Raw genomic sequence first — 12,377 nt, forward strand, 5'->3', positions numbered from 1 at the left:
GAGCCCGTGTGCCATACCCCAGGACCAGTATTTCTTACAGAGCCCGTGTGCCATACCCCCAGGACTAGTATTTCTTGCAGAGCCAATGTGCCATACCCCGGAATCAGTATTTCTTACAGAGCCCGTGTGCCATACCCCCAGGACTAGTATTTCTTACAGAGCCCGTGTGCCATACCCCAGGACTAGTATTTCTTGCAGAGCCAATGTGCCATACCCCAGGACCAGTATTTCTTACAGAGCCCGTGTGCCATACCCCAGGACTAGTATTTCTTGCAGAGCCAATGTGCCATACCCCGGAATCAGTATTTCTTACAGAGCCCGTGTGCCATACCCCAGGACTAGTATTTCTTACAGAGCCCGTGTGCCATACCCCAGGACTAGTATTTCTTGCAGAGCCAATGTGCCATTCCCCGGAATGAGTATTTCTTACAGAGCCAGTGTGCCATAGCCCTTGACCAGTATTTCTTACAGAGCCAATGCATATCCCGAGACCGGCATTTCTTACAGAACCATGTAGCCAAGCTGTGGTGCCACTTTGTCTTACAGAACCAGGGCGCCATGCATTGACCTCTCTCTACGGCTGTTTATATTCCACGTTTGTCACGTTCGTGCCTCAAATACCTTTGTGACATACTCGCAACTGGTCATCCATTTTGATCGTGTCATCGAAAATGTATCCCATACATGTTATTAAAAGCTGATAATTACATAAGCGGATTAAAATGAGACTGAAATGAGCCCATCTATCGTCTTCTGAATTGAGGAACTGTCTTCACTAAGCTGGAACTGTTTGGCGGTAACGTGCACGCAAATTAGTCATATCAATGACTGTATGTACTAGATGTTGCTCCATCAACCGCTGGTGTACAGTTCTCCTTACGTGGCTGTCTTGTATTCCGCCGTCGACAATGGCTCCAGTGCGAACATGTCCATGTTGTAAGTAACGTCTGCAGAGACGATGTTGCATTGTGATGACCATAATAGGTCGGATAACATCTTCACCATTCCAGGAGGCAAGGTGATGCCACGTGTACGCTCACTACCGGTGGAGTATGTGTTCCCTTGAGCTGGCTTTCTGGTTAACACTGCAGTGGTTCTATATTAAAGCCGTTTACGCGGCGGCGCGGCAGTTGTCGTCCCAGCTGCGTTCTAACACAGTACACTTACATGATGGAGATTTTAACAGTTAGTGTCTTTAGTCTTATGGTGATTTGCATCAGAGACGTGCAGGCTGCTCCAGCCTTGCCTGCACGAGTGGCAGTGGTGGAAAGCGACATGGTAACGTGGAAACTGAAAACTGTCGATCTTATTGCCAGTATATCTGCTTTGGCAGAACGGGTTGAACTGGTTTTCGCTGAAGTCGGTAGTCTAAAGGCCAGTGCACAGACCATGAAGATACAACTGAACACAATAACACAAGAGCTACAACGTGTACAACGAGAAAGAGATACTTACAGAAAGAGTCTCAGGAAACTGCGTCGCTACTTGAATTTGAGGTGTTGTGGGATAAAGAAAGATACTAAGAAGGCTCTTGTCAATGAAAGCACTCTGACAACGTCATCATTGCCGCAGGTGACAGTCACGACTACGACCACGGTGTATCCCGAAACTAAGGCAGGTGAGGCTTCAGGCAGAGGTGTGTCTCTTGGTTAACATTTTGTTTTCCAACCAAAATATAGGAGACCTTTATCATTTCTTTATAATGTATCCAATGTTTTCCTGTCTTACTGCAGGCTTAGTGAGTATGTTCCTTCAGCTTGGAAACAATAGTTCTAAGGTAACATGTCTGTCATTTTAGTGGAAACCTTTTAATTCTGAATATGAAACTTAAACTTCCCGTATTACAATCGCTTATTTACCCATAGAATTTGTGATTAAACAGACTATGTCATTAGTCACACAAAACTATCGTACAATACAAGTCCGCTAAATTACGATTTATTCAGGTTGAATTTAAGTTCTAATACCTCTCGTACTTTTGGTTGCTCTTGTGAAAACTCATGGCATTACCTTTCAGAATGTTCTTTTATACACAGCACGTAAAGATTTGTTTGTAAATGTAACTACTGTCATTAAACATCGCATACCATTAATTTAGATTTATTATTTTGGGGTCATGCTACTCTGTCACTACATGAAAGCGAATTATTATTTGAACATGCACATAAATGTATTTAGCTCACTGAAATTTGTTTGTAGTTCTATTCTTGGATATATTATTTCTACAAATCCCTGTTGTCAATATATTTATCTTGTAAGAATGACATATGCAACTTCTGGAAGAGGGTCAGCTGGTTGTTTTTCCATGATATGTACATGGTGTATTTGTATAATTATGTAGTGTTTCTTTGCCTAGTTCTGCTTAGAAATCACAGGAATCTAATATGACAGTCAATTAAGTAATTACTCCTAACAGAATAGATTAATATTTTTTTTTACCCTCCTACGTTACTAAAGGACGCAAGATTCTTGAAACATACCTTGCTGTGATATCCAGCGAATCAATTAAGATGACAGTTATGTTATTACTTCTAACATGCACCATTGTATCTCCCCTGTGTGTAGAAACAATAAACTGTAACAAAAATCCACTGTGACATTTCTCCTCGCATTGTTTTCGTCTCCGACCCAGATGGTGTAGGGTAATTGAATGTCTCAAAGTCTGAAATATTTCAGACATGGCTCGCAGACACTCATTTGAATTCATTTTCTATTTGGATATTGCGCGATAGGCCTCAGCTGACACAAACTATATTTTCGTATTTTACTTACTGTAAATCAGCAAACTAATTGCGTGTATTAAATAATGCAAGTGAAAACCTAAAAACGAGAACGCGTGCATTTAATAATGCGAGGAGGCAAATCAGGATATAATTGACCAGATGACTACACTCGAGCTCACCACTTTGGGAAATATAATTAATCCGATTAATGAACAAAGCTTGCCGATTCATCTTATCTGAGCTTACTAATCCAATCAGAGAGGTGGGATACTTGTGTCAACAATGTGATTTGTGACTGAAATCTTATCGCTTCGTGTGAACGAACATACCATGGAAGACCCAAGACGTCAAATTTGCAGTTAAACAGCTAGAAAAGTTTATTTACCTATTCAGTTCTAATTTGATTTTTGCTTGACATTGCCTTATATACAGGGGTTAAAATTACCTCGTGTAATTATCTCGTATACAGCGCCGGAAATATCAGTCGGCTGTACAGTGCACACGTTCCCCCAACCTGTCATTTAGTTGAAACATACCCGATAATAATCCGAGATGAAATCTTGGCAAGATACTATCTGAAACTATTGTTCTATAAATAGAAATATCTTCTAGATTTGTGTCATTCTCATTGCGGGTTGTGCTCTATAAATGTAAAATATATATAATCATAACAAGGGTTATGCGACAACTTTTTGGTGTATTGCCGGATAGTTTTTATGCACGGACCAATAAAACCTGTCACCGATGACGTTTCACTGTGAAAGCGTTTTGTTGACATGTGATCGTCAACCTACACAAACTGTGACTTTTGGCTAAGCAAAATATGTTCGCGTAGCCATTTACTGTGAACTACATTTCATTACGAGACGTGAGTAAATATGTTAGTGAAGTAAGTACACTATGTGTACACTGTTTTAACGAATTACCGATAAGTAAACATCTGTGGACCTCTTGATATTATCGTAACCCAAACACAGTAATCGAAATACGAAATCGAATGTAAAAGACAGTGTAATAATGCGAGATTTATTAATGCTCTTCAGACATAGCCTCATCTTTCGGCATTTCAGATTTGTTTACATTGTGTCACGGCTTTCTCGCCTATCTGATTTCGACTTTATGGCCTACCAACTCAATGTCCAGTGTTGACTAAAATCGTTAAGAAAAAACATTTTTTAGTTGCAAACATTGTACGTTTTAATAACAGTTGCAAAGTCTTAAACTGTTATTTGTTATCATCTATATACGATGATGCCGACCTACCTCATTCCTTGATCTGACTCAAATGTTTTGTCTTGACCGTAATGGTTTTGTTAAAGATACTCATCAAATCGCAGCAATATGCACTAGGTATAGAGTGAATTCGAAGCACACCCATCATAAAACCGTTAAGGACCTTTTTAACACAGTCAGTGCTCATTTAATTATTGTTAAGGAAATTGATCTCTTGGTTGAATTTTGAGTAATACTTTCTGTATATAGATGTATTGTAATAATTGGTAGTTTAGGTTAGGAACTAGAATTGTTAGTGGCTGTACCCTCAAAGAGGGTTGAAGTATTGTGAAATTATTGTCCTCCTGTGAGGCTACGTAAGTCCCAAAACACTCGATGTCAATTTAAATCTACCAGGTTTTTAATCGTAGTATTCTTGTTGTTTTAATTTTGGCTAGCATTTTGTACACTCGCCAGCAGCTGAAGGGATGGGGTAAATCCAGCTAGGGTCCATGCAGGTAGCAAACGTACTGTAAGTCCCCATGGTCCCTAGTATGGTGATCTACCTTCTGTTGTTTGCGATCTATAGCCTGTTTTTATATTGTTTTGTCTAAATAGTTTTAACTTTTCATTCTAGTTTTCGTTCTATTCAAACTGTGATATTCTAGTTGTTTTATTGTCCTTCGTGAACAGATTTTTACAATATGCATATATTTCATTTAAGTATTCATTTCAGTGTTCTCGTCATGATATGGCTGATATATTGCCGATGTGACGTTAAATGTTAACTCACTCACTCACTCGAAGCACAGACACGTACTCTCTTTCACATTTAGACTGATTTGGGGAATACCTGTCAATACTGAACGCAACAGGCTCAGAAAACCGCAGTTTGTCTTTCAGGGTTATTTGTAGGAGTATAGGTTCAATGCAAGTACATCAATATCCTTGTTTGACAGAGTGATCGCAGCTATTTACGCCTAAGCCTTTGAAGTCTACTAATATCCACATATGACCTATTTGAAAGGGGACTTATATATTTTTTAAACAGATAAATTAGGAATTAAGCGATACAAACAGTCGATGAATTAGTGCAATTTAGGGAAGTGTTATATATGCTAATATACAATTGCTGTCCATGTCATGCCACAGGTAACGCGAACGGTGTTGTAACATGATGCTGTCTAAAACAAAAACAAAACTAGGGAACAAACATGGGACGATTGGAAATATTCCCATATCATACAGTTATTGATCAGTCCAAGCAGGCGAGCGCCAAACGTTGTCGCGCGCCTAACCTAACACGTCACAATGACGTCATAGCTGGCAGCTCTGCTTCGTGGCGTCGCCAGTCAAAGCATTTCTCAACTCGCAGTGAGGTGTCGCTCTTGTTAGGACGTACGTTATTGGTGGGTAAGTTATCAGTTTGTTTGTTTTTTACTTTAAACTGACTTATGAAACTAGATGAAATAGAGTAAATGTATATTGTATGACTGCTGTAAAGCAGTATGAATGTTGTAGGAGCCAAGTGTTTGCTTCACACAATGTTTACACCCAGACCTGTGTTTAGCCTGTCACTGACGGGGGACGATGGAAGGTCTGGGGAAACACAACAACGCAGCGTTTCACCTGATAGTCCTGTTATATTTTATTAAATTATTTGCTCTCTCTCTTACCGTTAACATTTGACCTGATGGCATTTACCTCTTTCACGGAAGACTTCATGAGTTTCCGCCTAAGTTAGTAGTTGTGTGCTCTGTCGCTGTCACTCGATATTCAGCCATTTTGTGAGAGCTTCACAGAATCTGCCTGACACAAATTACAACTGTTGACGTGTTGCCCTTCACACTGCCTGAAAAACACTGAAGTTTTAATCTGCTTCACATTAGAATTTGTCTAAAATAACGGGTACAGAGTTGTGCAAAACGTATTAAGACACAATTTATAATTTCATAATTCCTCTTCTTCGCTGTTTATTTGTCAAATGGCAACAATTTGATCAACATATGCACAATGCCGAGATTATGCACTGAGGAACTATACGTAGTTAAGTTGATAAATGTGATGCCATTAGTTAAATAGTGGTCGGAAAGTTGAACTGAAATTGTGTGCTCTGAGCAGAGATGATTTTAAATTTCAAATTCAAATTTTATGTTTTAGGAAAATATGCATCTATTCAATTACAACACTTCAACAAAGGGGACGATCTCAACTCTCATCACACCGTCAATGCACAATACACACCTTATTACATTTACTGAATCTGACTGTGAAAATATATTTAGGAAATTCAACACCTCTGTTATAACTGACTTTATCAATACATACTATTGAAAGGCAAAACATTTGTGGAAAGCAGAACCTGAGGCCAGAAGTAATAATTTAAATTTAAATATTTGTGTACTATGTATAGTTTTCTGATTAAAATTCTCCCTGTTTCAGCCTCGACTGACCCGAGCCAGAAATACACTGTTTCACCAGTGCCAGTGAGAACACAAGACCTACAAGGTAGGTAGGAAAACCCAGCACAGGAAGCTCAGGTTTTAATTCTCCGTGCATTTACCTCACTAATGTATACGCCCGTGGTGATTTTGACTTAAGGGATGAATATCAGCCGGTATCTATCGACGTTGTCAATAACAGAATTTCAAACTGTAAAAATTGATATGAGGATGTGTAACTTTTTTCGTGCTTATAAGAGTTATCTCATTCAAACTGAATGATATATGGTTAATACTTTTTCCATAAGATGTGTATTTAGAATTTAATCACACATAATATTGAAACTTAAGGCAAAACATATCTAGAAAGGTGAAAAAAGAAATGCTTATGTGCTTTGTATCGTCTTCTGAACAACTTGTTCCCTGTTTCAGCCTCCACGACTGACGCGAGTGAGGATCTGACACCCAGCACGACGGCTCCACTGACGCCAGTGACGACACCAGACTCTGATCACCACGGTAGGTTGGAAAACTCAGCAGCAACAGTTGTACTGACACTATCACCTGGTAAAGTTCAACAAACATCAACACTCTCAAGTCGTACACAAAATAATGCTACAACTTCTGACTCTAACAGAAAGTTACATATCTTTAATTCCAGAAACCACATGTTGACATTCCCGTCATGTTGGATTGTTGTCAGCCATGATGGAATTGTTTAAATGACATAGCAATGTCTGAGTCACGTATCAACATGATGTAAACGTTGTAGATGTGAGACAAATATGTCTGGTGTACATTGTTTACTTTGTGTTGCAGCGACTCCATCACCAGCAGCAGGCCGCGACCTCTACGACGCCAGCATGCGCGGTGACCTGGGGAGAGTGAAGCGGATCCTGGCTGCGGGGAACGTTGACATCAACTACAGAAGATGGAGCTGGACACCGGTGATGGTGGCAGCAATCTATGGACACAGTGACGTGGTGGAGTTCCTGGTGGGAAGAGGGGCTGATGTGTCACTGGTGGACGGGGACGGTGACAACGTCCTTCACTTGGCCTGTTATGATGGAGACGTGGAGACGGTGAAGCTGATCCTGGACCTGGACGTGGTTGACGTCAACTATAGAGGACATTACAGCAGGACACCAGTGATGGCGGCAGCAGTGAATGGACACAGGGACGTGGTGGAGTTCCTGGTGGGAAGAGGGGCTGATGTGTCACTGGTGGACAGGGACGGTGACAACGTCCTTCACTTGGCCTGTTATGATGGAGACGTGGAGACGGTGAAGCTGATCCTGGACCTGAACGTGGTTGACGTCAACGCCAGGAACAACAACGGGCAGACAGCGGCCGTCTACGCGAGACTCGGGGGACATCAGCGAGTGTTGGATCTCCTGGTGTCACGTGGTGCACGCTGACGTCGGTGTTGGTGTGGACAGAGACGGAGCACATGTCGTTACTGACACCGACGTGGTGTGTGCCGTTCACGTAGTCGTGCGTCGCGATTCAGGTTATTTCCTTTTTTTCTTCCTTAATATAAATAAAAGTTGATGAATTTATTTTCAGACATTTTGTCATGTTTTGTTTTGGATCAACGCAGGATAAGGTAAGACAAGTGCGAAGTGAATAAACTATGAGTGATTGTACGTGAACGCCGCCCGTCGTGACATAATTCTGTGTTAATTTTGTTCTGAGAAATTTACGATTTGTGAAACAGACAACAAACTGTTTGTTTACATGTCGCTGCACTCTGTGACCTCAGACTGACCCGAGGTTCATCCAGCTGACGTGGCGCCATTTGTACAGTGACAGTGACGTCACACTGTTGATGACGTCACAATCAAACACTGAGGCCAGCTAGAGCGGCGCAATGCTGGCTCCATGCCATACAACACAAGCAGTGTCAGTCAACTAAGCAAAGAGTGAACGGGCATTTCTTGCTGATTACTGTGTCACAGGGTAATTTGTTGTGAACAAACAGCGAGGTGTAGAACACGTGTGTTACTATTTTTGGGAGGGAATCCCTTCACGTCACGTGATTCAAAATGGCACCGCTCATATGTGAGCGATCGACTGAGATGTTTGATGGCTTGCAAATATTTATATTTTAATATTTTGATAACGAAACTAGGGCACACATGTAGGTATACGTACAAAGAAGCCATTCACATAAGTTTTTCGTGCGCAATAGTCGTAAAGAGTGCGCGAAAGTGCGACAAAGGATTTCCACCATTGCGGCCTATGGAGGTGCGGCATAGCGTCCATGTATTGATCGCTATGTACCTTAGCTAGAATTTCTCATGCAAATATTACTGAAACAATCAAAAATTTTCAAATAATAAAAACGCATACCCTATAATCACATGTATAACGTTGAACAAGGTTAAATGTATATACTGAAAATAGTTACGTGAGTGAGTATATATCAAAAATGCTTGTGCGTTTATGATTAACGCTAATCATTTAATGTATATAATGGCACACACAGAGTAACGAGGGGACATAACTCTGCTATGCTGTACGATGTGGCAGCTGGTAGAGAATGAGGCGTACTGTCATACTAATCAGCCAGGGGTGTACTAGAGGTTATACACTGTGTTGGTTCCCCCATTCGAATGCGTTTCGAATTATTCCACGCGAACATCAACTACAAAGAGTGATGTGCAAGTTTACAGAAACGTGTCAAGTCAGTACCGCCTGTGGGTCAGTGTCAAAACTGAAGTACGATCTTCGCCAGACAAACACTTCGAGAGCAGGAAGGAAAATTGCTCTGTTCAAGAGGTGTGTAACATGTTTTATTCTTTTTTCAAGAACGGTAATGGCTCTTGCTGGGTGAGGGTATCGAAACATAAGTCCGTGTTCATACCGGTAGATGCTGTCTTCCACAGCAATAAGCTACATCAGTGACCATATAATGGTCTCTCCTTATATTCAGTAGCAAAAACGAAACAAAAACATATTTCATAAGTTTGACGTCCCTTTCCTCTGATTACACGATGCCATTTAGAAAGTGGTCAAATGCAACATGTGTCGTATTTGGGATTTCGCTATCTTGGTGAAGTACAAATCCTAGTACACCGTAGAAGTCGCGGTGGCTGAGTGGGCTAGGTGGCTGACTTTGTGTGCTGGCGATTTGGTACCTGATTCTGAGGGCGCGGTTTCGAATCCTGGATGGGACTCAACCCAAAAAAAGCAGTAGAATTTGGACTTTGCCAAGAGAGTGAAATCCCTAATATACTCATGGAAAAGTTTTAGGGAATGCATGAAATAGCTGTGACTTTTAATCTTTGAATCAGTAAGAGAAAAGTTCACACAGATGAAAAGGCTTATGTCAAGTGATGTGTTCCCCATGTCTCTGGAGAACTGCATGGCATCGTCGTGGCATTCTGCGAATGAGTGCACGGATGGTACAAATCGGAATTCTACGCCATTCTACTTGGAGAGCCACGAAAGGTCATCCAAATTGTTGGGTTGAACAGGTCTGTCCCGAACACTGCGACCAAGAACATCCCAAAGATGTTCGATGGCGTTAAGGTCAGGGCTTGTAGCTGGCCATTGCAACACCCGGACACATGCAGGCCTCAGTCTGTCCCGACGAACATGAGAGATGTGAGGGCGGGCATTGTCGTGCTGGAACTCGAACATTCGACCTGCTGTACACACAAACTGGATCACAATCGGGTTCAAGATCTCGTCATGATATCGTACACCTGTTATCCTGCCATCAACACGCACAAGATCTGTTTTGTGGTGAAAGGGAAACCCGCCCCACACCACAACAGAGCCCCTCCAAAATGATCATTCTGTTTGATGGTGCACGTACTGTGACGTTCCCCAACGCGTCTCCAAACTCGAATTCGACCGTCATTATGGTCTAGTGTGTACCTGCTGTCATCACTAAACATGGTGTTTCTCCATTGACGTACGGTTCTTCCTCCATGGGTCCGTGCCCACTGCAGTCTTAAGCGCTTGTGTTGCTCAGTCATGTTGATTCCAACCAATGGACGGCGGCTTTTTAGACCAGCCGATTTAAGACGATTATGCACTGTACGTGAACAAATTCTGACGTTTGTTCTTCGCCTGAATTCCATATTGATTTTGGAGGAGGATTTGAACCTGTCTCGCAGAGCAATAAGGCGTAGGGTCCGGTCATCCCGTGGGGTGCTTTTCTTTTTCCGTCCCCGACCATGCCTCATCTTGACGTCACCAGTCGCTCTGTAGAGATTCCTAAGTCTGGATATCACGCTAACAGACTTGTGAAAAGTTGTTGCAACCTGTCGAACTGAGTTTCCACCATTAACCTTGCCAATTGCCTCCCATTTCTGTGCCAAAGTTAAGTTCTGTCTCGCCATGTTAACAATGCTTTTAACCGTTCTGTCTGACAGTGCACATACATGTAACGTGTAAATCTAAGTGTATCTAACTTCAGGAGCATGTGGTGCACAAGCATGGAAAGCATTATGCTGCGTTTAAGTGAGCTGCTCTTCACGAAAACGATAATACACGGCGTTGAAGTTAGTAAACAGAAGTTTTGAATTGCTCTAAGAAACATGCTTTCCCTTAAATTTTTCCATGAGTGTATGTTGTCCCTTTCTTCGTCTGGAAGCTTTCGTCTAACCGCGAGTACTGTCCGGTTTTCGACCACCTGATGTGTTTGGTGGTTTGGCACTTGTCGTTTTAAATCATTTCTTTGATGAACGAAACAGTCGAGTTTTGATACATCCTGCGCGCCATAATTCCTGTAGTTCTGTATTAAAGTGAATTAAATGATCAAACCTACTGAGAATTAATGAACATTTTAGGAACAAAGGGACTGGTTGAAAGTTTCGATAATATTTGCCCACAGAAAGATAATACAGTTCAAATATTTATTATACACGTATTACTTATAAGTGACATTTTGCGTCGTGTTTTCAGATTAAATTAACTGACTTTTTGTTGTCATGTTAACACAAAATGATGGAAACGTTTATGTCCAATTGTAAAAAATATAACGTAATGACAGCCTATAATATTTCCTTCAAATGCTTCATTGCATAAAAGTCATGAAATCTCCTGCAGTCAAACTGATTAAGGTAGTATGAAATATTTTTGCACATGCACTAATGGACATTCGTTGACCGTGGGTTGCGTCCCTGTGTCGGTGGAGGAAGGGATCCTGGTGGTTGAGGGTAATGGGGGCCTCGAACCATGTTCCTGTTACTCAACACACCACTTTGGCCCTGACTTCACCTAGACGGGTGGTAGAACTGGCCCGGTTCTATCAATCGGCTGGTCACGCCATGCCCTGTGCATGGACAAACTTCCTCAGCAAGTATTGTGCATGTTTGTACATTTGTGACAATGAGCGTTTGTTATTATCATACTCTATACTATAATAATTTGCCTATAGTCCTATGCCAGAAGGCGGTGGCTCATGGGCCAATCTAGTGATGATGACCTCCGAATGATGTATGTCTCCAATTTCTTGTCGAGGGCCGAACAAGTCTGACATTGAATTGGTAGACAAATACAGCTATTCGTGTCACATTCGCTGGAGTATACCATCCCTGTATCCCTGGTGTCAGCATCTTAAATACCCGTCCTTGTTGACACTCCATGGTGGGTGGGGAGCGGGCATGGTGAATGATTTTCCTTTCGCCATGACTTTCCGACAAGTTGGTTAAACTCGACAAGAAAAAAAGCAACGTCTGGATGAACTAGATCGTCCATCCGACACTAATTCAACCACTGATTCCTGGGCTAGATTTCTAGTGATCGAGGCAACTGATTTTCTGCCTATCAAACTCAACCCATTTGCCGTGTCAAAAGCTATCTATGGGATCTGTGGGGAGGTGAAAAATGTCACCCGTCTCCGTAATGGTTCACTGCTAGTTGAGTGCGCACGGAGACAGCAATCTCTAAATCTTATGTCTGTTAAAACATTTGCCAATATAGAGGTTGCTGTGTCCGTGCACTAAACTCTTAATTCTTGCCGTGGTATCATACGTGACAGGGCACG

General features: G+C 41.7%; 1 protein-coding gene across 1 annotated transcript; it reads left to right on the forward strand.

Annotated features, from left to right (window-relative positions):
- The first annotated feature begins 881 nt into the window (after window positions 1-881).
- On the forward strand, window positions 882-7,941 carry LOC137259916 (fibronectin type 3 and ankyrin repeat domains protein 1-like). The gene is made up of 4 exons (XM_067797561.1): window positions 882-1,618; window positions 6,378-6,443; window positions 6,809-6,895; window positions 7,196-7,941. The coding sequence occupies exons 1-4, from the start codon at window positions 1,168-1,170 to the stop codon at window positions 7,792-7,794; spliced, it is 1,203 nt and encodes a 400-aa protein (XP_067653662.1). The 5' UTR covers window positions 882-1,167; the 3' UTR covers window positions 7,795-7,941.
- The last annotated feature ends 4,436 nt before the right edge of the window (window positions 7,942-12,377 follow it).

The sequence above is a fragment of the Haliotis asinina genome, chromosome 13 (genome assembly GCF_037392515.1).
Source record: "Haliotis asinina isolate JCU_RB_2024 chromosome 13, JCU_Hal_asi_v2, whole genome shotgun sequence".
Taxonomy (NCBI): domain Eukaryota; kingdom Metazoa; phylum Mollusca; class Gastropoda; order Lepetellida; family Haliotidae; genus Haliotis; species Haliotis asinina.

Coding starts and splice junctions, on each gene's coding strand:
- LOC137259916 (XM_067797561.1), top strand. CDS start 1,168: ATGATGGAGATTTTAACAGTTAGTGTCTTTAGTCTTATGGTGATTTGC. Junction 1,619..6,377: donor GTATCCCGAAACTAAGGCAG/GTGAGGCTTCAG, acceptor TCCCTGTTTCAG/CCTCGACTGACCCGAGCCAG. Junction 6,444..6,808: donor GAGAACACAAGACCTACAAG/GTAGGTAGGAAA, acceptor TCCCTGTTTCAG/CCTCCACGACTGACGCGAGT.